This window comes from Maylandia zebra, linkage group LG15 (genome assembly GCF_041146795.1).
Source record: "Maylandia zebra isolate NMK-2024a linkage group LG15, Mzebra_GT3a, whole genome shotgun sequence".
In the NCBI taxonomy this organism is placed as follows: Eukaryota; Metazoa; Chordata; class Actinopteri; order Cichliformes; family Cichlidae; genus Maylandia; species Maylandia zebra.
The window spans coordinates 7,680,726-7,705,878 of NC_135181.1; the positions used below are offsets into that span (position 1 = coordinate 7,680,726).

General features: G+C 41.5%; 3 protein-coding genes across 9 annotated transcripts in view; 1 reads left to right on the plus strand and 2 right to left on the minus strand.

Moving 5' to 3' along the window:
• Positions 1-14: 14 nt before the first annotated feature.
• On the minus strand, positions 15-1,752 carry LOC143412589 (uncharacterized). Its single transcript, XM_076873798.1, has 2 exons — positions 1,430-1,752; positions 15-804 (listed from the first exon to the last, which is right to left on the minus strand). The coding sequence occupies exons 1-2, from the start codon at positions 1,491-1,493 to the stop codon at positions 287-289; spliced, it is 582 nt and encodes a 193-aa protein (XP_076729913.1). The 5' UTR covers positions 1,494-1,752; the 3' UTR covers positions 15-286.
• Positions 1,753-1,881: 129 nt separating this feature from the next.
• fam228a (family with sequence similarity 228 member A) lies at positions 1,882-9,242 on the plus strand. 5 transcript variants are annotated; one of them, XM_012916637.4, is made up of 9 exons: positions 1,882-2,234; positions 2,505-2,628; positions 5,093-5,281; positions 5,360-5,437; positions 5,564-5,752; positions 5,925-6,008; positions 6,107-6,173; positions 8,517-8,688; positions 8,780-9,242. In XM_012916637.4, exons 1-9 carry the CDS (start codon positions 2,050-2,052, stop codon positions 8,889-8,891), a joined length of 1,200 nt encoding a protein of 399 aa, XP_012772091.2. In that variant the 5' UTR covers positions 1,882-2,049; the 3' UTR covers positions 8,892-9,242. The 5 variants fall into 5 exon arrangements, with proteins under 5 accessions (XP_012772091.2, XP_076729909.1, XP_076729911.1 ...); XM_076873794.1 differs by having other exon boundaries at positions 5,925-5,996; XM_076873796.1 differs by having other exon boundaries at positions 2,149-2,234; positions 2,546-2,628.
• The window catches only part of itsn2a (intersectin 2a), a 49,095-nt gene continuing 32,942 nt past the window's right edge, over positions 9,001-25,153 (minus strand). For all 3 annotated transcript variants that reach the window (XM_024805185.2, XM_024805186.2, XM_024805187.2), the window contains exons 21-38: positions 24,432-24,667; positions 24,311-24,351; positions 24,057-24,226; positions 23,935-23,968; positions 23,699-23,820; positions 22,355-22,451; positions 17,516-17,707; positions 12,791-12,912; positions 12,588-12,694; positions 12,142-12,325; positions 11,946-12,044; positions 11,667-11,834; positions 11,241-11,453; positions 10,998-11,119; positions 10,828-10,910; positions 10,166-10,249; positions 9,917-10,090; positions 9,001-9,672 (exon numbers count right to left, since the gene is read on the minus strand). In XM_024805185.2, the coding sequence (XP_024660953.2) occupies positions 9,521-9,672; positions 9,917-10,090; positions 10,166-10,249; positions 10,828-10,910; positions 10,998-11,119; positions 11,241-11,453; positions 11,667-11,834; positions 11,946-12,044; positions 12,142-12,325; positions 12,588-12,694; positions 12,791-12,912; positions 17,516-17,707; positions 22,355-22,451; positions 23,699-23,820; positions 23,935-23,968; positions 24,057-24,226; positions 24,311-24,351; positions 24,432-24,667 (2,400 nt within the window). In that variant the 3' untranslated portion in view covers positions 9,001-9,520. The remainder of the gene's footprint in view (positions 9,673-9,916; positions 10,091-10,165; positions 10,250-10,827; positions 10,911-10,997; positions 11,120-11,240; positions 11,454-11,666; positions 11,835-11,945; positions 12,045-12,141; positions 12,326-12,587; positions 12,695-12,790; positions 12,913-17,515; positions 17,708-22,354; positions 22,452-23,698; positions 23,821-23,934; positions 23,969-24,056; positions 24,227-24,310; positions 24,352-24,431; positions 24,668-25,153) is intronic.

Sequence of the window (25,153 nt, forward strand, 5' to 3'; positions counted from 1 at the left end):
ATGTCAGGTTTTGTTTGATTGAGACATTTATTTTCTTTACATTTCCATAAATGTGAAACAGTTGTAACAAAATGCACCATAGTTTTATTCGTCTTTTCCCACACGTGCTTAAATATAATTTATTTGATTCCGTTGGTAACTAATTCCCCTCAACAGTGAGTGAAAACCAGAAGTCAGAGTTCAACCTCCTGCCCTCCCTGCAAACCAATCAACACTCTGCTGTACTTCTAACCCCTCAGCAGTTAGAAGAAGGCCCCTTATGTGCCAATTAGCCACGGGAAAAAGATTATCTGTACACGGGTGGCACGTCAACCTTGATGCGTAAAGCGCTCACGGGGTCTTGACAAAACACCGAGATGTATTCCAGCACTTTGGAATTGAGCCTCTTCTCGCCCTCTTTCGCCCTTAGCCGCTCTTTGTCCCACCTCTCCTTCTCGCCGTTCATCTGTGAGAACAGGTTGATCTGGATGGTGCGCAGCGTGGCCGCCAGGATGTAGAAACCTCCCTGCAGCATATGACAGAAAGCGGCCCCGACGCTCAGCGCTGCGCCCATCATGTTGGGCACCGTCTCGCACACCACGCACATGCCCTCCAGAAAGTGTAGCGTGCCTTTCCTGGCCAGGGGTTCGCTCTGATGGAGGTAGCCTAGAGGAGAGGGGCCCTGCTGGGCATGGTTGACCCAGTACCGCGCGCTGTCGTAGAAGTGCGTGGCGGCTCGGCGCAGCGGGAGCAGGGCCAGGTACAGGTGACAAGCGGCTTTGGTCAGAGCGTGGAAGAGCAGCCGCAGCTCAAGCACGGCGTTGCCTGGAGATAAGAAGGTAACAGGGTCAAGCTGGAGTCTAAATTAACACCGTGGCTAATGTCGAGAACCACAAACAGCGTCTGCCACTGGATTAAAGTCTGCTCACCAGCCGGCTGGGCGGCGGGTATACTGAGCACGCAAAGCGAGCTTTCGGCAAGTAAAAGTACCCTGACAACCACCTGACCTAAAGCACAAACCATTCACTCTCTAAATAAATACTCAAAATTGTTTGTATTGCCCCCTCTCCCCGCCCCGTCATCTCGAAGCAATCAAGTGTGGTTGCCTCATCAAAAGAGTTTAATAAAACATTATTAATTATGTAATATATCTTATTTTTTCATTTAAAACGTATAGAAACGGGAGGTTTTGGTTAGTGACGCGATCTGCACCACCTGCGCCCATTTTAGCTATTTGTGTCATTTTGGGACACAAACTATTCCCTAATCTGTAGAGTCTCATCTGCTCAGTGCATCCACCTTTCGAGGGAATACACTCGAAATATGAGCTACAATAGAATCCACAACCACTTTAACATGTTATGTAGAGTGATTCCTGGTCTCTTGTGCCGTACGTTTATAGGTTAGTGGACAGGTGCCATAAAACCATTAAAAAGCCGTTTTCCCTTACCGTCTATAAAGCAGAAAATCCAGAGTAGGGCAATACTCGCTGCCAACAAAGTCCACCAATCCATGTAGCCTCCCCCCTGTGCTGACCCCAGCAACGAAAAGCGAGAAAGAAATGAAAAAGACGAAGTTATGATCTGGCCAAGCCCTGCCCTGCCTCTTTTACGCAGCTAATACCCAAACATTAAGTCGTCGCTTTCTCCGCAGGAGAACCGTCAAAGCGCACCTCAGGTGTCAACCGGCGCATTAAGTCCTAGAAGCAAGGCTACAACTCTTGAACCTACTGCACCGTGTAGCGGAAGTTTTTATTGGCTGGAAGACCCTCCTCGGGCGTGAAAGGTGTCGCCTAAAGAGACTTTTCAACCTTTGGGACTTTAAACGAGTTTACCCTCTTATTTTTTTTTAAATATAAAGTGTTATAAGTAAAAATCTTATAAGAATATTTTTCTTCTTGAAGTGCATCTATGCTGAATTTTTTTGTAGTTTTCCCCACCTTTGCCCAAACATCTGCTAAATATGATGACCTCCTAACATTAGTTATTCAGCTGATCTCTGCGCACATTAAAGAGGATCCAACAGTCAGAGGGTGCATGACTCGTCTAGACTTGCATAATCTGAGCACAGATGTGGGGAAATCACTTTCCACAAATACAGTTAATGCAGAACGCAGAACCTTCGCCATTTACGTACGACGTCTCTGCGCGTGCTCGCCCCAGGCTCGCTTGCGTGTCGGCGTCATGGCAACGGAAACCCTCTTCAGACGGTGGTTCACCTGGAGGAGGTATCTCCTTACTGGCTCCGTTAGAAAAGTAAGTCTGAGCCCAGGGTAAAAGTTAGCAGTCTGCACACTTTTCCAAAATGATGTGTGTTGCACGTGACCTAAAAGCACGGAGAGTTTTGGTAAATTGGCCACACGAACTTCAGTCCTCAAATCAGCACAGGTAAGAAGCAACCACATTGTAATGGAGACGTGGGCTTTTAATGAAATTAAAGCAACTTAATTAGCAGGTATGGAGTAAGTGATGAGTAAATTCAGTCAGTGTTGTTCTTTGACACTGTCTATCGTTTATCACTACCAGCATGTCGCTGACTCCAGGCTGCTTGTTTTGTCGTGATGTAGAGATGAGCCACATGAAGAAGAAGGGTCCCAGTGGTCTGATCACCGTGCACTCACCTTTTCCTGTCAGCCTGTTAAAATCAGAGGTAATAATAAATAAGAGAGCATCCTCATAAAAGTGGGAGTGTAGTAAAAAGAAAGCTCGGAAGTGGATTGTATATTACACAAAAGGAGCTACTGGGTGGCTCAATACCACCCCGCTTCCCATTATGTTAAATATACTGCTGTTAATGAAACTTTTAATTAAAGAGCATCGGCAGTGTAAGTGGTTTTGCTCGGCAGCACTGCAGTGGTGTTATGTTCTGTTTAAAATTTGGCTTTTGATGAGCACACTTTTTTCTTGTGAACATGGACACTCTGTGCAGTTTGCACTTCACAGCAGAGTGAGACTGTGACCTTTCACCACCTAATAATTTATCTCCAGTCTTTCTTCTTCTTCTGTATTTGTTCTCCTGCTCTCAGTATACGGTATGTGCACGCAGTGCTACGGAGGGCCTCAAGTGCCAAAGTGAATTAAATAAATAATTAAATAAATAAATAAAAATATTGAATTTTTAATTACACGTAATTAATTAATTAAAATGGGAAATAATTAGTTAAATATATGCATGACTTAAATGTCAATTCATTTTGTTTAAAACATTTAATAAATGAGTTATTTCCAATTTTAATTAATGAAAAATTTAATGAATGTGTAATTCATGTTTAATTAACCAAATCAGTTAATTCAAAGATGATAGTTTTTTTTTCTTCTTTTTATTATATTAAAATATCTCGGGGGTTAAATGTGTGGTTGATGTTTCACTGGCCCGGCCCACTTAAGATTAAAGTGCCCTGTATGTGGCTCACAATGTAAAATGAGTTTGACATGCCTGGCTTTCCTAACTGCACCTCTTCTTTTTCCTTTTGCGTATCATATCTGAACATACAATCTCAGAGTCTATTTTTAAAATGAATGAAAAGGTTTTAGTTTACTGACAGATACGGTAGCCACTGTTATCCGCACTTAAATAAGGACTAAAGGAGGCGCGCCGGATCAGGTTAAATGCAAAACAAAGAGTCTACCCTATCTACTGCAACAATAAAACCTAACAATAAGCACACGTACCTGTGCACTGATGCCAAAACCGCTGTCATAAAATGACCAGTGTCATTATCTTTTACACCAGAGTGTAAAAATGCACATATAACGTGTTACGTGTTAATGTAACTGCGAGAAGCTGCTCGTGTTTCCGTGTAGTGATGGGTGTGGTGGACTCTACATTCGTGTACACGGACATGATCTTCTCTCTATGTGAACTTTGGCTGGATTTCAAGAGTTCGGTCTACACAGGACTCTGCAGTCTGTAAATATATTCAAAGTACTGAATGCTGTGAAAACAAGAGATGTACATTACTGTGTAAAATTCTTGAGATACCCCTCTTTTTTAAATTATTTGCTTAGGAAATGGAAATCTTTGGATGTTTGCTGTTTTATATTCTGTTCTTTGCCAAGATGATCCCAGAATGCTTCAGTAATGTTGCAGTCTGAACTCTGGGCTTTTACTGCAATGGCAGTGTGTTTGGGATCATTGTCATACTGAAAAAATGAAGCTGACACCATTCAGACGCATTCTGGATGATATCAAATGGTGGATCAATATCTGATGGTGCTGTGTTTTATAAATTCATCAAATTTCACAAGATCTCCAACTGTAGAGACTCACTGTTGTAGCTTCCTGACCGCTTCTGTAAATATTGATGACAATTTTAACCAAAGCTCCAAGCTCCATCTGACGTGTTGCGACTGATTTTCAGACCAGTTCTTGTGTAATTTAGCATACCTTCCAGTGAGACCATTTCTGATGAGGCTTCAATTAACAGTAGACTGGTCGACTGAAAGGCCAGATGCATCTCTCAGGTCTTTGCCTTTTCTTTTCCTTCGTTGCTTTTTTTAAAGTCCTGTTCCTTAAGAACGTGACTTTCATGTACTTTCGTGTTTTTCTAGGCCTGCCACTTTTTCTTTTGTCTTCCCCTTGTCCACTATCCTCAAAAATATTAAGGACACACGGCGCACTATGCCAGGATGTCTTCACAAAATAGCTCTTTGAGAATCAATTACCTGGTGCAATTATACTATTCGATCTATTTTATGTCTGTCGAACTGTGTTGTCTTTTGAATTTTCCATAGATTCAACTAAAGAAATGTGAAAGAAATTATGTGTTTTTGTAACACGCTGCTAGTAACAAAGTGCCTAAAGATACAGCTTAAAATTTGTTCTTAGCCATGATGTCCAGTATGTGTATATACAACATAGTTTCAGCCCTTGCATTAGGTGGCTTTTTTATGTCAAAATGTAATAGGTCAGTGTAAGTACCTTAAAAAAAACAACAACAACCCATCACTCTGAAAATGGTAAGATACAAGGATAAAAAAATGAGTTGTGGCTCAAGAGCTTTGCACATCACTGTAGTTGGAACCATTCATTTATTATTCATACTGTAATTTCAAGCAAACTTTATGCACTGCACACAGTAACTACAGCGTACAATATACATCTGGTGTTTCAGGAGTGCGTTACAGATGTGAAGCACACCACGGAGAGCAAGAAGAGCAGAAGGAGCAGCTCACAGCAGCGTGAAAGGACGAGGAGCACCTGCAGGTCTGTAACGCCAGAGAAAAGGAATGAGGTGTCTTATGTGCCAGAGTGGGCCACCAAACGGGACTGGCTCTCTTACACCTCCCTCAGACAACTGCAGGTACTGCACTCAGTCGACTCACATCTTCACAGAAAAGATGGAAAGGATGAATTCCTGAATCTCTTTCTTGTCATTTAGGCAAAGATGAAGGCTGAGAAGCAGCAAGTGAAGGAAATACTCCAGCCATTACAGGAGACAGAAAATGGGTTTATCAAGGTAGGGTACTAGTTTTTATTGTACTGTAGTCCATCTAATACAATGACACAGCTTTTTTTCCCCTCACATTTTATTCTTCATTATTAAAAATACCTCCAATATTGATTGAAATGCGTTTTCATTCAGGAGTTGGAGTTTTACCTCAGTCAGCGTGATGTTACAGAGCTCAGGAGGAGAGAGCTGCTCCACAAACACTGGACTGAACATGTCTGGTTTCCCATCCAGCAGAGAGTGAAAGCGCATGTGTCCAGCTGCCCAGAGGCCAAGAGGCGCCACAACCTCTACAATCACTACCTCCATGTCTGTGACTCCAAGGTGGTGCTGAAGCTTAAATTAGTTTTGAAGTTAGGTCAATGACTCCTCATGTTAGTGCTAGAGTTTTTGTGTTGTTGTGGACGGCGATGTTTAGGTTTTGTGCCTATTACTGCAAAAACAGATGAGATGAATGTTTAACTTATTTCACTGCCACGTAATCTCTGATCCACAGGGGAATGTCTTTCTAGAGACCTACGATCCACAGGAGTACGATCCTTTACTTCTCAATATCAAAATGCAACAGGTGAACAACCAGGTGACTTCTGTGACTTGAATATTTCCCTTCAGTATGTTTCATAACAACATTAGAGTGTCTCACGTGTGTGTTACTGCTAATGCATTGATTCCTTAAAGGGGTCATTGGGCCTTCGTTTAAATGAAAGACCAACAGGAAAGAGATTCTACTCATCTTTGGGACCAGGTATCTATATATTTTCCCCTTTTTTGTGTTTTTTTCTAGCCAATCGGAAATTTAAGACAAACTATTATACAAATGCTTAGTCTTCAGTATTGGCTTAGTTTATATATATATATATATATATATATATATATGGTAATTATTATGCTTTTGTTGTCTGTCTTATACTGTTACCATGATGGATGCTCACAATAAACATGGCCAAAGTTTTTACCTGACACTTAATTAGGTACACCGTGCTAATTCTAGGTTGGACCTGCTTTTTCCTTCAGAGCTGCCTTAATTCTTCGTGGCACAGATTCAACATTTCTCTGAGATTTTGTTTCATACTGACATGATGGCATGACACAGTTGCTGCAGATTTCTCAGCTACGCATCCACTAGATCTCAATGGTTCTGTATTGGACTGAGATCTGGTAACTGTGGAGGCCGTTTGAGTACAGTGAACTCATTGTCGTGTTCAAGAAGTCTGTTTGAGATGATTTGAGGTTTGTGATATGGAACGTTATCCTGCTGGAGGCTGCCATCAGAGGATGCACAAGGTGCACTGTGGTCATAAAGGAGTAGACATGGTTAACAACAATACTCAGAGAGGCTGTGGTGTTGAAACAGTTTTCAGTTTCAGAGGCCGAAGTATGACATTACATCATAGCGTTACACCAGTGGTTCCCAAAGTTTTTTCGCTAAGCCCCCCTTTCTTTTACAAGAAAATCTTCGCGTATAAAGAGCTAACATCTCCAAAATGTCAGGAATAGTTAGTCATTACAAGAAGTGTTTGTGAACTAAAAAAAATCAAGAATATGGAATACTGTTTGTCTGTGATTTGGACAGCCCAGCGTGTGCTCCCGACGCAGGTTAAACAAATTCTGTCGTGGAGACCTATCTTGGCACTTGTGCAGGTGAAGTCAAGAAGGCAAGATATGCTTCATCACATATCTAGTATTTGGCTTGGTAGGAAGTTGGTTTGGAAACATATTTGGCGAGGCTTCATCTTCTGCTTTGCGTTCATGTGGGGTCCCCTCTGCAATGGCCCTGGCCCCCCACTTTGGGAACCTCTGCATTACACCATAAGCACGGCTCATATAAGGATAGATGAATCAATGCATTCATGTTATTTACGCAAAAGTCTGATCCTATCCAAATGTCACAGCAGAAATCGAGACTAATCAGATCAGGCAGCGTTTCTTCAATTGTCTGTTGTCCAATTCTGATCAGCTGGTGTAATTGTAGCCTCGGTTTCCTGTTCTTTGCTGACATGGCACCCAGTGTGGTTTGCTGCTGTAGACCCATCTGCTTCAAGGTTTAAGGTGATATCTGTTCAGAGATGCTCTCAAGTGTTTGAGTTACAGTTGCCTTCCTATCCTATCAGCTCAAATCAGTCTGGCCATTCTCCTCTGACCTCTGACATCAACGAGGCAATTTTACCCTGAGAACAGCTGCTCACTGGATACTTTCTTTTTTTCGGACCATTCTCTGTAAACTAGAGATGGATTTGTGCAGAAATCCCAGTAGATCAGCAGTTTCTGAAATATTCACAATGCCCATCTGGCAGCAAACAACTGTGCAAAGTCACTGTGGCGTGGTGTGGTTTGTGGCTCAGCTACAGGGGAGCGGTGGAGCAGTGGGTTCAGGACATGGTGTCAGGGGAAGGCTGACCAGCACAGCTGATTTCCGTTGTATAATCATGCCTTCCCTATTTGAGTAGGATGCCGGGACCTGACCAGGGAGCTGGGTGTACTTGCACTGGAGACAAGCAGCTGTAAAGCTCCAAAAACGGAGTCACTGGAAACTTTGCAAATAAACATTCAACTGCTTGCAAAGCTACGCGCTGTGGGTCCTTTACATCACAGTCACTTAAATCACCTCACTTTTCCATTCTGACGTTCAGTTTAAACTTCAGCACCATCTTCATCATGTCTACATATCTAAATGCATTGGCTTGTTAGCATGTGATTGGCTAGATATTAGCTTTAGTAAGCAGCTGAAGAGGTGTACCTAATGAAGCCTAGGGTGAGTTTATAAATCAGCACAATAATGACAGAGTTGTTTTACTTAGTAAATATATTTTTTTTTTGAACTGTGAATTGTGTAAAGCAACTCTAGAATCCAAGAGTATAAAATGGAAATATGGAACTGAAAATGAGCACAACAGGTACCCTTAATTTTTTGCTGGATTAATTTATAATAGGTACTTCTGAAAAGTACTTATTAGCATTGAGCATTTTCATTAACTGCTCAGTGGTCTAGGAGTTTATCTCAATCTTTTGCTTTTTCAGTGTAAAATACTTTCAGGTCAAAACTTCTTCAAATGAGAGATTTTTTTTTTTTTTCCTTTTCCTATCTTAGGGCAAAAACTCCACTGGACAAAAGCTGAACGGCGAACTAAAAGTCATCGACCTCTGAGTGAGTCTGTGAAGTCTCAGGCCAACAAACGTCTACATGCCTCATCTAAATATCCAGCCTGTGGGTCCATTAAAAGGCCAGTGGTCGTCGAGACTGATAGAAGCAAGTGTAGCAGGTACTTATATACTGTATTTGTACACTATAGCACCATACTGCTCACTGACAAATCCCACTAACAGTTTAAGTTTGAAATGTTTTTCATCCAGGCCTAACACTATACCACTGCACATCAGTGCAACAGCCACATCAGATGGAAGGTGCCACCAGACCAGCTGCTGGTTCTCCAGATGTGGATGTCTGCAGGAAACATCAAGTTAACAGTGACTTTGGCCACTGTGTGCATCCAAATAAAAAGAAACAAACATACATAAAAAACCTACTTCACAATTTTCCTGGACATCGTACTCGAAAGACAAACGCAGAAAAATGTTTTACTGTACATACATTTTATTCATGCCGGTGCTGTTTTCGGGATTTAATGGCGTACTTGCCATGAAACCTCAAGCTTACACCATAAGGCTAACCATTGACATTACATTATACAGCAGTGTGCAGCAGTTGTAATATAAAGATACGTGAGACAGTGTGCGACTGTCCACACGTGTGTGTAACTGGCTGATATGTTGTTATATTCTTTAATTAGCAGTGCGCCGGAAAAAAAAAAAAGAATTTACAAATCGAAAGTGAAATGTAAAAATCCGGTGAAACGTTGAGTCTCGTTTGTTACTTTCCATTTCTGGCTGGCGATTATGAAAATATTGGCAATCATCTCCGTGTTTTGGATCGTTTGAGGTCGCTGAAAAGCTCAGGGTCAGTGGAACAAGCAGGGACAGTAAAATCCCCATTATTGCGTAATGTGCAAGAGCATAAAAAAGGCACTTTAATGGTCCTTCATTACTATTATTAAGTGGTGTGTGTGTCTAATGGAGTATTCAGATGTATTTTCCTCATTTGGTTGGCTCGTAAAGCTGTAGGTCTAGTTTGACGTGAACTTCTCCAGTAGGGACTTCGTGCAGCAGAAGGCGACGGGTTGCTGCTCCTTTGCTCTCCATCTCTTTCTTTATCGTTGCCACGGGAACCTCAACGCGGCCGAGAAAATCTAAAGAGGAAGGAGGAGACTTTTATTTAGTAAGATGATTAAAATGAGAAAAATAAACGCATCTCATCGGACAAAAAAGAAAAAGAAAAAAAAAAGAAGTTAAGACCGCTGATTTACTTTAATAGAGGAAAACCAAGACTTTAAGTGTTCCTTTAATTCTGTATAGGCAGGAAAAATTAGACAAAAAGCCTAATAATCAACTGTTTTATGCATGAGTGCATGTGCGTGTCCTTTATCCACTGACCATCTGGTGAGAACTGATCTTTCTCGGACACGGTGACGCAGAGGACATCCTGGTAGAGGTCTTTGATGAAAAACTGGCAGTTAAAATTCCACTTTGGGCTCAGAGTGTCGCTGATTGGTCGAGATGTGTAGCACTGAGCTCCCATTGTCAGCTCACAGTAAGGATTACTCTTACCTAAAGAGAAAAGGAGTTAACGGGACTTAATTACAAAGCATGCATTAGCACTGTCATGTTGCCACGGGGCCTCACCGTTGGGCTTACAGGCCTTGAGCTCCTGGGCTTCAATGACTGTCACCAGCAGCCGGCCGATTCCGCTGGACTTTAGAGAGCGTGCTAAAATAAGCAGAAGACAGTAAGATATATGACAAAAACGCAGCATCCATTCATAATTAGGATAATGTTTGAACAATACACACATGCATACTTCAAGGTTCAAATAAGAACACTTTGTTAACCCTGGCAGGGGGCTTGACTTATTGTAGATTTTTAATATGCAGACTGAAAAATGTCAACTCTGGAATAAAAGGAAGTAAAAATAAAGCACTCCATTCAAGCTCCAGTGCATGCAAATGACTACTCCAAAATTAAACGATACGATGCACGGTATAAATATGACACTGTAGGTGAAAACAGTCTAGTGGTCATAGGGACGAGTCGTAGAGTCTGATTTCCTGAAAACTTGTGAAGGTGCCGCACAGAGACCACCAAACAATCATTTTCAGATCAAGCAGATTCCAGGTCAGATGACACTAAGAAACTGCTTGTCATTATATCATTCAGCTCAAGCCGGCACTACAAGGAAAGTTAACAAGGGAGCAGCGGAGGAGATGATAGGAATACCAGCTTGCTCTGCAAAGGGATAAAGTCAATACACTCAATATTAGCTGACATATTTATGTAGCTGTGTTTACCTTGGTAAGCCTTCTCTCTCTTTTTCTTCTCTGTCTCTATGAAATGTTCAGATGCCGCTTTGATTTTCTGGACCCACGCTGCCCTAATGGAAGCAGTAAAAATGTGTGAGTGCTTCACGCAGAAACACGGACGTGTGGTTACACAGAACGTGAGATTTTTGCACACGTGCCTCTCGTTCAGGGTCTCGGTTTTGAGAGTGTAGACGCGATCGATGTGCGAGACGTGGAACAGCGGCTCGTCGCTGGACGGGTCGGGTGGCATTTTCACCAATACCTCGTTCAGGAAGAGAGGCTGGTGGAGATGAAATGCATATCGGCAAATGCCGAGAGAACGTAAACGATGAGAAAGAATAGTTCATCTGTGCATTTATATATATATATTTTTATATATATTATACCTTAGATTAGCTTACTGTTTTGTACATCTTGAGCTGTATGCTTGTTTTGGGGCTGAATAACTTGTCAGATCCTGAGGAGGAGAAGGGTTTGGCACTGTGTGTGAGGAGGAGGAAATCACTGAAGAGGAAAGCCCACAGCTCTCTGCTGCTTTTGGTCTTGTACAGCCGACCGCTGTGGAGCAACTTGCGAGGCCCGAGGCAATTAGTCAGCGAGTTGAAGACCAAGTGCTGGGGGGGAAAAAGTGCAGAGAAAACAAGGCATGGCTGAGGAAAGTTGTTCGAAAATAAGCAAACTGTCAAGCGTTGTAGTTAAGAATGGAATTGTTGCTGTCCCTGCATAACAGCTCAAGACTTGTCAGACATGAAATGCTTTGCAGAGGCCATATTTAATATAGCAGCAGGGACTCGAGAGTCGAGATACTCGTTTCTGAGTGTCCTTACCTCTATGGGCCCCTCACACTGCATGTGGCTCTGTATCCATTCGAGCCTGTCTGAGTTCTCCTTCTCCCGAACCCCCTCATTGACCTGAGAGCACAGCTCCTCGGCTCGCTCCAGAGCTTCTCGGAGAGGGCCTCGGTCTGCGTGGCCATCTGGGGTGTGCTCCAAGATCTTACCAAGAAGCACAGCACAGGCAACAAATTAAGAGACATGGAGATGAATATTAAACAAGTGGTAGGCGGGATTCATGGAGTTACATATAAACAGCATTTCTCTGCATACATTTTTGATGAGTAGAGGGTAACGTGTAATCCTCTGCATGGGCTTGAGGAGGAAGCTGGACAGCGGCATTCCTTTACAGCGGTAGTTAGTTGCAATCTTCTGCTCAAGAGGAGGCAGAGATATTTTATTGCATCTGACAAAAGCAAACGTTTTATTTATTTTTCCTTTCACAATATCCATTATCCAAGGCTCGTACTTTGAGGAAGTCTTTAAAGTCAGGCTGGTTGTGGGTCTTGCTCTGCAGCAGCGCTGCGGCGTTGAGCTGGCAGGAGCAGAAGCGAATGTACGGCTGCATGTGCGCGAGCTCCGACGCCAGCAGGTCTCCTATTAGCTGAACGGGCATGTTCTCTCCTCCTGTCTTTTTACGGACACGCAGGGCTCTGGAGGGAGGTCACAGATGATCAGGATGTGAAACACCATTTCATAACCTCACAAAACATAAATAGATGGAGTATCTGATGAGTTCTGCAAGCCTTCAGAGTCTATGGACTTGCAGAAATGAAATAAGTGTCAGTTTTTCTGTGCATTTGCTTTTGATCGTTTTCACAGAAAGAGTTCATAAATGTTTATTCTAGCAGAGCAGTAGGGTTTAATAGTTTAGATGTCAGTATGGTTCATAACAATGTCACACGTGGGACCTACTTGAGCAATTTGGAGTTGCACATAATCAGTTCCCTCCAGTTAACAAAGATAACTGCCATCTCAGCTTCAGTCAGACGGCCTGACTCGGACATGGGCTTGTAGAAGACCTAAGAGGCAGAAACAAATGCAAACAGGTGAGGACGGGAAAAAAATGACAGAAAAGTGGTAATAATGTTCAAATATGCCGATGTTTCCGTCGGTACCTCTAGCACTAGCTCAAGATCCTCGACATAGGTCTCCTCGGTCTGGATGAGCTCGTGAATGTAACCCTGCCTTTTCCTCTCCTGAGGGGTCATTGTGTCGAGCGTCATCAGGTCAGCACACCCTACAGGAGCACATCCATGCGCATGCAAACACACGTGCAGACATGCATGCACGGACATGCACCGGCATGTGCATGGCAAACACAAGCACAAACACTTTCCTCTCAATCACTGATGTGGTGTGTGAGAAAATACAGCGAGCGTTCAAAAACATGTTAAAATCTCCCTTTATTATCACTTCGATGACGTCTAATTTACATTTAATGCACAGAGTGAGGCACATTGTAGTCGCAGTACATGAACATAAGCGATGCCAACGCTAACAACACTGCTACCAAGAACACTAAGGTAAAGAAAAATAAAGCACCTTTCATGGTGGAGTGCTCACTCCTAGTGATTGCATAGGTGTAAATGGATAAAGTAGCTAATGCTTGAGTGACAGAGCAGTGGAAGACTCAGCTGGTAGTTCAAGTCTTTGAGGTTCAATCTTGGCAAAAGGTGGATGTACAGTTGTGGTCAGGAGTTTACATACACGCATCACGAGCATGAATGTCATGGTAATTTGGGGCTTTTAATAATTAATTCCACAGTGGAAGAATTATACAACATACATGTTTAATAACTTTAAAAAACAAGAACTGATTCTAAATGCTTGACTTGATTTTGGAGCTTCTATAATCCACACAATGTCAAAAATATATGCACAGACTCAAACAAGGTTCTACAATAGCTTTTAACTCGACAAGACTGAGGCCTATTAACCTCTCATGATAGTTTCTACTACAACTGGTAGTTTCTCTTTGCCAACATAAAAAGGTTTGACAACTCTCATTCGATTGACGGATACTCAGAACAATGGGAAAGTTCAAGGAACTCAGAGAAGATATAAGAAGCAGAATTATAGAATTACACGAGTTGGGAAGATTTCTTGGAGTCATTACTAAACAACTGCCACTACTTTGGCAAAACCCACGATGTCACCCTCAGGCTGCGTCTACACTAGCTCGGATAAATTTGAGAACGGCGTATACGTCTGAAAACGCTCCACGTCCACACTATCGTTTTCATGCGTTTTCACAGAGTTGTTCAGCCACATCGAAACGGCCGAAAACGCTTACGTCCCAGTACTGCGCATGCGTGAAACGCAAGACGATTCGACCTGCCTTATTTCTGTCTGTCGTTTATTTACTTTCCGGCTCTTTGAAACGTCACGGCAAAATGTCGAGGAAAAGCACCGAGTTTTTTTTTTAAACGGACTAACAATGAGGTGGAGTTGTTGCTGCGAGTAACACAAAAGTACAAAGTTGCAAAAGCGATTGAGAGTCAAAGAATTTGAAGAAAAGCTACCTGAAGCATGTACAAACTGAATTAATCTTTAATAGGGCTGTCAGAATTGAGAGCACACAAAACAACTGCTGTGTGATGCCCTCCGCTCACACACTCACATGACTGCATCACATGACTAAAATGTGTCATCGTTTTCGAAAAGGCTCTGGGTTTGTTATCCACACTGCGACGCGAAAACTGCGTCTTCAAATGTATCCGCTTTGGAGAGCGCTCTTAAAACTCTGCGTTTTCCTTGACCGAAAATGCCGTCTCAGTGTGGACGGAAGGCCAAAACAGAGAGAAAAAGATACGTTTTCAAACAAAAATGTATTAGTGTGGACATGGCCTCAGATGAAAGGAAAATTAATTAGAATCTTCAAAAACAAGCCAAAAACCACCAAGGCTCAAACCTGACATGAACTAGAAAATATTGGAACACAGTGTCCATAGTGTGTTTTATATCACCATGGACAGAGACAGGGTGCCTACTCAGAAAGAAGCCCCTTGTCCAAAACCAACATCTTTAAGCTTGACTGAAATTTGCAGCTGCCCACATGGACAAGCCAAATTTCATCTGGAGAAAAGTCAGGCAAGACAAAGATTGAGCTATTTGACTACAATGGCAAAAGGTATGTTTGGAGGAATAAAGATGAGGCTTTCAAACCTAAAAACACTGTACCAATTATTCAGCATGGCGGTGGTAGCATCACGCTCTGGGGCTGTTTCGCTTGTACTGGTACACTGGACAAAGTGAATGCAATGGTGAAGAAGGACTAATCTCCAAATTCTTCAGCTTCAACTCAAATCAGCAGCTAGATGGTTGGACACTTTAGTCTACAGGACAATGATCTCAAACACACATCAAATCTGATTTTGGAATGAATAATGGCCTTCCCAAAGCCCTGATGTCAACCCAATTGAAAATTTGTGGACTACGCTTGAAAGCCGGGTCTGTGCCAGGAAACCAACCAGTTCAAACGAACTACCAATCCTGCCAAGAAGAGTGCTCAAATATCCAGCCAGAATTTCACCAGAAGCTTGGTGATGGCTACCAGTGTGGTCAAAGTCCAACTTGCAAAGCGACGTGGATTAGAGAAAATCTAAAATAATTTCAAACCATTTCTTTTTAAGACATTAAAGATGTATGCTGTGCAACCTCAAAATTACGGCACCATTCTAGCCCATGATGAGTGCATTTAAACTTTTGATGATAACCCTATATATCAGCAGTGTGGTAGATGTTTCTCTCAGACTATTCTTGATATGCTAATGTTTGCATGTTTTTTTATTTTCTTTTTTTAAATATGTATTTGCTGGTGATATCACAGTTCAGTACAGGGTGGGTGTCATTTTAAGTACTTGGAAGCGTCAATAAATGGCAGAGTGCATAAGCATCGAATAATAAAATCACAATCAATTTCATCTCAGTTGCAGTTCAAGCGATGCGTTAGCAAGCAGCAATCAAGGTTACCGGTGATTTAAGCAACAGCGAGTCTTCACATTGATCCATTTTTAGCAAGGTTTCAATGTTGTTAGTGCAAGAATGAGTGACCCTGTTAGAATACTCTGCATCATACTAACTTATAGCTTTAATTTAGAAAACTAAACTGATGCTTCTTACATATTATTTTCCATACTTTTGTAATCAAACTCTTATTTTCCTTTTATCTGTAGCAAAACTACGCTTTCCACACTTTTGTATCACGGGGGACAAAAGCTTTGAAAGCTCATGTCTAGCTGCCTCTGCCTCGCTCCCTTGGTTAATTAGTTAAAGAAACAGAAATGAAAACAAGGGAGAGAAGAGAGCGAGGGGGGGAGAGGAGGAAGGGGTATACGGTGAAATAAATTTACATTTAAAGCTGAGAAGGTAGGACGCCAAAAACAAAAACCAAAGAAAAAAAACAGGGTTTGTAACAGAGAAGCACAGAACACCAGAGTCCTAAACGGGTGAGGTGGAAAGTGCGGAGGTGGGCCGTTCTTGCTGGCGGCTGGGCTTCCTGTTGCGACAGGGCAATTCGGGATCGCTCAGACAGAAGGGGTGAGAAAGAGGAAGAGGAGGAAAAGGAGGAAGAAGAGACAGGAAAGCCAGCGTTACTGTCCTACAGAAGAAAAGGAGGGGAAAAAACAGATGAAGTGGAGGAATGGAAGGGAGGGAAGTGAGATGATGAAGAGATGGAGAGACAGCAGACGTTAATATAGCTTTAATATTAATGCTGGACACTCACATGCAGGCGCATTAATAATGCATTTCTGGAAATGTAAATGTTATTATTCATCGTATCAGCTGCAGACGGCGATTTCTCGCGCTCTTGTTTCGGCAGCTTGTTTCGCCGGCCTTACGTGTGGCGGGCGTGCGAGTGACAACGCCTTCGCTGGAATTAGAATATCAGAGCGTTTTGTGTCTGTGGCTTCGACAAGTTCATCCTAATTAAAGAGCTCGTGTGTTCACGCTTGTTAACAGCTGCTGCTGTGAGGAGAACACGCAAGCTGTGCATACTAATTCAGGCGCACACCTCTCATTAAGAAATCGGCCTTTTTAAAATTTCTCAGCAGCTACGTATGAATGAGCAGCGAGCGGGATACGCGTGAGGAAAATGACCGCCTTCCCGTGTGTTGCATTCAGAGAGGGAAAGCGAAGCTGCCGTTTCCAGAAATGTGACCAAAATGATGAAAAATGTGTCAGTTTGAAATCAGATCAGCTTTCGCTCTTTATTATTTTGTTGCCCGGGGTGATTTGTCAGCGGCATCTGTTTTAAAAGAACAGTTTGACATTCGTGGGATATACGCTTTGTTCACTTTGTGGTTGCAAGTTAAATTAGAAGATCAATACCACTCTCATATTAGTCTGCTTAATATAAAAACTGCAGCCAGAGCGTGGCTGGATTAAATTAACTAACAATACGATGAGAGGTATCCATCACGCTTCATGCCCAAAATGTCAAACTTTCCTTTTGATGATTTGAAATTGTTGATGTTGTCCGGGATACTTAAAAGGCCCAATCATTTTGCCTTGTGGAGAAGAAATTTAACATTTTCTATTAATCAATTTCAGAAGCTTTTTATGGGAATGAGCCTTTTAAGTGTAATGGTTATATGTTCACCAATTTCCTCAATGATTGATTGAACCAACTACTCGAGGCTTACCATCAGTGGTTCCATGGTCTGACATGGATAAGGAATCTACTGTACCTGGAGTGAGCCAAGCCAACCAACATTTTTGTTTGTTTCTACAGCTGATAAACACAACTTATCAGTTTCCATGTGTGCTAACTGTCTTATTATTTTTTATTTAGAAAAAAAAAACCAGTCCATCAGTAAGAGGATTAAAGTTTTACTTACATTGCTGGCTGGGGTCTGATTCTGTTGTCATCTTGACATAATTGGTGGGCAGCAACCCTGTTACCCCGTTGGCTTCTCCTTTCCACCAGTCGGGGTTGGTCTTGTCGAGGATGTTGATCAGCTGACCCTTGGAGAAACTCAGCTCGTCCTGATTGGCAGCCGTGTAGTCATACATTGCAATAACTTGGCATACTGAGGGAACAGAGTTGACATATGAAGCTTAATCTGTTGCTGTAGATTTGTAGAATGACCCAATGAGGGCCAATGTATAAAAACAGAACTAAGAAAGCCTTAAAGAGACCAAGATGACATTAAAAGTAGGTGAAAATAGTGAAATGGTTTCCCTTGGGCACCAAACATTTAAAAATACTGGCAGCCTCCAGTCTTAAGCCTCAGCCTCATAGTAGATGCACCTCTGTGGTATCAATTTGAAAATCCTCTGTGGTCTTTTAGAAAATTTGACCTCTTATCTTGACCTTGAGGTCACTGAGATTTCTAGTAGATGCATCTATGATCTGAATTTTAAAATCCTACGTTACCTTGTTCTCGAGTTCTTGCATTCACAAACTTGAGTATTCACGCTGCCCACCCGGCCGGGCGACAACAACACCCCATCAGCCTTTTACGGCTGAGAGGTTCAACAACCTTTATTTTGGCTCATTCTACCATTTTATTTCTGCATATTTATTTATTTAGCCACAGACATTCATGCACGGACATGCACCAGCATCTGCATGACAAACACAAGCACAAACACTTTCCTCTCAATTACTATTTATTTAGCATATTTAGCCACAGGCCAGTCCCAACAGTCACCTCAAGAGGAGTTCGTGCTGGATTTTGGTCATTTTTAAGGCAGAGCCCTAGAATGCTATATGGCACTGCCAGGAACACTAGCTGCGTAGCCTGTTTGAGCTAAAGCTTGCAAGCTGTCATTGGCAGGCATCTGTCTGGAGGACTAAAATTGTCTGTGACTCATTTCTCCTAAATGCTATTGATATAATTAATGGCAAATACTGCCTAGTCTATTTGCACTACCTGGGCACATCTCATGTAAACATATTTGCACTTGTGTGTAATTCCACGTCACTGCATTCATTTTTGAGTTGCTGTTGGGGATTCATTGTGTGGACTCCTAAAACTAAAAACATCGCCATCTGCTTCTGCTGCTTCTATGATCAGTGCTAAATGCTGAATGTTTGCAGGCTGAGAGAGGAACCATGGTAAAGTCTGTGTCTGCTAAATATCAGCATGACAGAATAAGCAGTATGGAACGCCAGGACTGCCATAATGAATTAATTAAATACACCATTAAATAATTAATTAAATGTGGCAATAATTAATTAAAATTGGAATTAATTAATTAAATAAATAGTTATGACACATGTAATTAATTAATTATTGACACATTTAATTAATTATTTATGTATTTCACATTTTAATTAATTATTGACACATTTCATTAATTATTGACACATTTAATTAATTATTTAATGATATATTTATTTATTTCATTTTGGCAGTCCTGGCGCCTGGCTCTCATCATGAAATAATTTTATCTGTCAGCCTCACCCATCAAACTCAGGGGGCGGGGTTAACGCTGATCGAGTCAAAACCATTGCTTTGGCCTGGTGGCCATTGTTTCTAGCACACAACAACCGGCATGTGGAAGCTAACAGAACTGAGCTTTGAAAAACCCTGTTTGTGTGTTACCAAATACCGTTTTAATATTTTTTTAGCCGAGAATGTAGTGGTTTAATCTTCATGTGTCTGGTCGGTTTGTCAAGATACAGCCTCTTTGCAAAAGTGTTTCGATGATTTCGGAGATGTCTGCCCAGTCTCACGGCAAAGCGTGGGATAGACCCGCTCGCCTCGCAAGCAATCCCACCGACAAAGCGCAGGCCCCGGTACACAGCTGTAGTAACCCCCGCTGACTTCTTTTACTGAGGTTATATTTATCGATGTTTTATTTCCTGATGTTCTTATGTGTCCTACGTGTTTCAGTCGCCAATTCTGAATTATAACTAACATTAAAAACATGTTTAAGGAGGAGAGAGAGCAAATAAATCTGTTTAACATCTGATCTTTGGGTTTTTGTTCAGTAATCAGCGTGACCTGTGTATAAACACATAAAAGAGATAACGTTGGTGTTTCCGTCATGTAGTAACTGCTGGCTTTAACTGTACAAAGGTTGTTCGACACTATGAAACACATACAGACTTCATGATGTTCGGCTAATATTTTTATTGTGAATATTAATCATGCTGACCTCGCTCTGTACACCACGCAGCGAGGTCAGCATGTCCACGATATCCACGATATCCTCAGCTCCATGAGTTAACACAAAGTTTCCCAGCTGACTAACTGCCAACTATTCCAGAGACGTGAAAATATACAGCATAAAGAAAAGTGTAAGAGACTCAGCAGCAGATTAGAATAACAGTTATACATTTAATAAATCACCAAATGAATCCAAGAAACGAGCAAACCTGTTCCGACAATTTGAATTTGTATTCCCTCAGCTGCAGACTCGCTGCTGTTTAAATGTTTGAAAAGGAAGATTAGATATAAAAAACGTCAAACATAGACTCAGTCTGCCTTCACATTTGATATGAGGCCAGCACGTATAGTGGCCTCAGCAGGCTATTACTGAAATACACGTGCTATATCATAAACTATGATATAAACAGGGAGGTCCTATTAACATGTTTAGTTTTAAAGGACACCTTCCTGCCTTTAGTCTCATTCATGAGCAGTATTCGTTTTCTTCTAACATCCAGAAGTCTGCACAATGTGTTTCATAGTTTGTAACAAGCCTTTGACAGGTAAACATAACATGACCGAAAAAGCAAAAAAAAAGAAAAAAAAGAGAGAGAGAGTGTTGACATAAGAAGAGAAAATTCTCTCAATTATGGAGACAGACAAATGGTTCATTTATGTTTGATGTGTGTTTATTCCTCCCTAAATATCGTCGGTGAAGTTTGCCATGCATGTCAGATTTTCCTGCGCATTTTTATACCTCTGCCAACAGAGAGAGAAAAAAAATCACATTCTAACAGACAGCTGGTGCTTAGAATACAGTTGAATAACTATTAAAAAACAGATTATATTTAGATGATAGTTCAGTCTAACACATGTGCCAGTGAACCATTAAACGTCTGTGAAACTATGCAGTTATGAAACGTAACTTTAACCTCAGCCAAACCGATTTGCTCAGTTGTAAATAAAACAGCGAAGTAAACGTGACCCGACAGACAGAACCTGAGTGAATGAAGTCCAGCGTTTAACCACTGAGAGCTAAAACTCAGCTGAGGTTTGAAAGCTGTGTGCTGGTGATTGGACATCAGCCGCTGATAAAGCTGGCTCGCCTATAAAGTGCTCTGTAAGGAAACAAGCTCCAGCAGCTCTGCGCTCGGGGAAAATACTATATTTACTTATCTTGTGCAGAAAAATGCGCTGACATTGCGTTATATCGAGCACCGGCTGCCCAGTTAAACTGTGACTATCACCAGGTAACTAGGCGTGTTTCTTGAATTAGCAGCAGGTGTTAAACAGCTGACAGATGAGGAGGAGAATGCATGCAGGTAAACTGAGGGTCTGTTGAGCTGATCGCTGGTTTCGTGAGAAAAATGTCAGCTCGTTCTTTATGTTACAGAAGCACAGAGACACAAGACCAGGCGGAAAGAGACGATCGTTCGGTGAAAATGAGAATCTGCGAATGCAACATGTGGAACACGGAGAGTGGAATATGTAAACAAACCGGTTAATGTACCCCCTCGGTGCGCTCTGCATGCTAACTGTTAGCAGAGCTAGTGAAATCTCTGAAAACATCTGAGCACTTTTGCAAACATGTTCTATGTTGACAACCTGACCAGACATACGTCGCGACATTCGCGGCTAAAACACTGTTAAAAGTGTAGCTGGTGACAGAAAAACTACACAAGCAATCGATTTTCTAGGATCGACCTGTTTTGACTTACTTTGCACGGCAACCAATCAAATGTTAGAGAAGCTGCATGGGCAGCGTTAACCCCGCCCCCTGAGTTTGATGGGTGAGGCTGACAGATACAATTATTTCATGACGAGAGCCAGGCGTCAGGACTGCCAAAATGAAATAAATAAATATATCATTAAATAATTAATTAAATGTGTCAATAATTAATTAAATGTGTCAATAATTAATTAAAATGTGAAATACATAAATAATTAATTAAATGTGTCAATAATTAATTAAAATGTGAAATACATAAATAATTAATTAAATGTGTCAATAATTAATTAAATGTGTCAATAATTAATTAAAATGTGAAATACATAAATAATTAATTAAATGTGTCAATAATTAATTAATTACATGTGTCAATAATTAATTAAAATGTGAAATACATAAATAATTAATTAAATGTGTCAATAATTAATTAATTACATGTGTCATAACTATTTATTTAATTAATTAATTCCAATTTTAATTAATTATTGCCACATTTAATTAATTATTTAATGGTGTATTTAATTAATTCATTATGGCAGTCCTGGCATTCCATAAAGCAGAGGGTGCTCCATTGTAAATGACTAAATAACAGAAATGACACTGAAAGATTATGTTCTGTCAGCTGAAATTTGAGACAGGAATTTATGATTAATGAGCATTTTTACCAAATTAGTTTCAAAGTCATAGACATAAAAGCTTTCCAGCAGTTACTGTCGTGGTTGTTCAAGTAATTTCGACCTGCATCTCTCAGCTAAATATACAGATTTAAAAATGTAAATACAAACCTGACTTAAACAAGATCAGTTATAGTAAATCAAATGCTGTGTTTGCCGTGTGTCAGCATTCACCTGGCAGAGGAGAGGGGGAAGACTTGCTACTGGAGGGACCCAGGAGCTTAACGTGAGAGGAATGAAACCAGCCTCGCTGCCGCTTTTTCCCCCGAGCCTGGAGGGGAGAGAAGAGCCAGTGAGAGTGAATCAATCTTCTGCTGGATCGTTTCTGAATCCTAAATCGAAACATTAATTGATGAATTGATTTTTTTGACAGGCAGAGTTTTGAACCTTGAGAACGCTCTCTCATGATGGGAATGTACATTCACTCTATAAATTAAACTAAAGCTCAGCTGAAGTCTCTGAAACAGCCGCAGTAATGCAAGCTGCAAGCTGCTGAGGGTAATGCACAGATTGACAAAGCTGTGGAAACCCTCTGTTCTCGGACACTCTTACTCATATTGACTTATTGTCTGAACGTACTAACAGCAAATATGACTTCTGCTGTCGCACTCTGAGCTTCAACTCAAACTACAGCTGCAGCCTCAGCACGAAAACATGCAGAGAGAGATGACCCTTCACTTTGATGACCTTTGTAGACGACAGCACTGTTATATTGAATGGGTTGCATTGTTGTATTTCTGTCATGTTTCTCAGGTCTTTGTCTGAATTTCTACGAACATTACTGCTAAGGATTGTCTTATTGCATTGGAGTCACACTGGGTTAAATATGTACACTTGGGTTTTAAGGGGTATTTATTATTTTCTTCTTTTTTTGGGTTGTATGGAAGCCCCAAACGCAATTTCATTGTGACAATGACAATAAATAAATACTACTACTATACCTTAATTTGTTGATTGCTTTTTGCCATTTGACTGATTAACTAGTTTATTAAAACATCCATAGTGATAATGTCTTCATTTTGTTTGCTCATTTTGTCTGTCTATCCAAAACCAAAAGTTCAATTTACTCTCACTAAAAAGACTAAACAAATTTCAGGCGTTTTTTCCTTACAGGACCACCTTAATATTTAAGGAAATATCCACATATCTGTACTGTAATTTCCTCCACAATCATTCTGCTTCGCGTCTAATGGCAACAAGTTTTCAATGACCTTTTGTTAATAAAGCTTTTCATTCTCGTCGCCATATAATCCAGTAGGTGTCACATTATAATGTTCTAAATTCCTTTCACAGAGAGGCAGAAATGTGTCATTTGCAACCGGGAGGTGGATTTAGGAGAATAATGACTCATTAATTGTGCTTACACGGCGCTCGGCGGTGCGATTGACCTTCTGCACTTGCAGCCAAAGTAAAAATTTCTAGCTGAAATCGTAATTTTTCTGATGTTAACAGTTTCAATTTATCCATGGCTCTTTAAAAAAGAAAAATGAAAAAAGTATAGCTTTTAGTATAGCTTACTTGCAGTTCCCCGAGCCACCAGCCGGTGGAGTTCTTGGCCAGCACCACGATCAGTTGCCCCGGAGACAGGCGAAGCTGATGCATCGTTGAGGCCCCAGTGGTGGTGACTGCCTGCGCAACCTCTGTTGACCAACCAGAAAAAGCCAACAGTGAATTTCGATCATTTAAATGTCAAGAGAATAACAGAATGAGTCATCAAACACCGACTGAGTGTCCGCCTGTGCGTTCATTCTCACCAGGTTTCTTGGTTGGACCTCCAGGTCTTGATGCCTAAAGTTAACAAATGAAATGTAAAGCAGAAATAAAGTAATAATTTAATTTGGCAATTTTTTTTCCACATTAACTCAGCTTGACTCACCTCTGGCAGTTCTACAGGTCGGACATAGTTGGAGGGAAAGAGCCCTGTCTGGTCCCCAACGCATCCTCGCCACCACTCTCCTTCTTTCTCCAACACCAAAACAACATCCCCCTCGACAAACGTCAAGTCCCCCACCTCTGGGCTCTCATATGTATACAAGGCCACGTATTCTGGTAAGGACAACAATAGTACCAGTTAGGAAACCTTCGCTGACTTTAACTAGACCTTATTTTCCACAGATAAACTGCTCTTACCTTCTAGTTGAACTGAATCAGATGTGTCCAACGCATCCACACTATGATGGGAAAAACACATGGTGAAGCAAGTCTTTCAGTTGTTAAAGGTTTTACACAAAAGAGATGTGCGTCTTCTTACTCTGTATTGCCAGCCGTCTCCAAAGCGACGTAACTTTTGGGGAACCATCCCTGCATCCCGTTGATCTGCCCCAGCCACCAATCTTCCCTCTGCTGCAGCACGCTGATGATGTCTCCCTGCGAGAAGCTGAGCAGTGTGGTGATGACGTCTGTCGCCGAACCGCCTGAAAGGCTGAGGTGGGTTTCTGAAGTGGCTGACCATGGCGAGAGGGCCCGAGCGAGCAGAGGAACGGAGGACTGAGGAGTGTGATCAAAGAAACAGCGATCTGTCACCATGGGTACATCTAAGAAATCAATCACTAGACGCTCCCCTCCCCTGGACTTGCAAACACAGCTAATTTCACCTTTGGACCATGGGACATGACCTACAAACGCTAGAGCTGCCAACACTGATGTCATCAGACATCTGTAAATGTGTGTGACCCACAGAGAGTCAGAGAGAAGAACTCCCATTGGAGAAAAGCTATAAATATACAGCTGTGCTGTTTCTGAAGATGTGTGTTGATGTCAGCAGACCTATTTCTGATCATGCCACAGTCTAGATATACACTACTATAATAACACAGATGAACTAAGAAGGGAAACATGAAGATTAAATGATCTCATGAACCTTTTTCAGTAACAGAGTGATAACTTTTAGCCATGAAGTGAATGTGCTCTTTTGGTTGAATCAACCAGCAACTACAGGGCGGACGTGCCCTTGTGAGGTCAATCTACAACCAC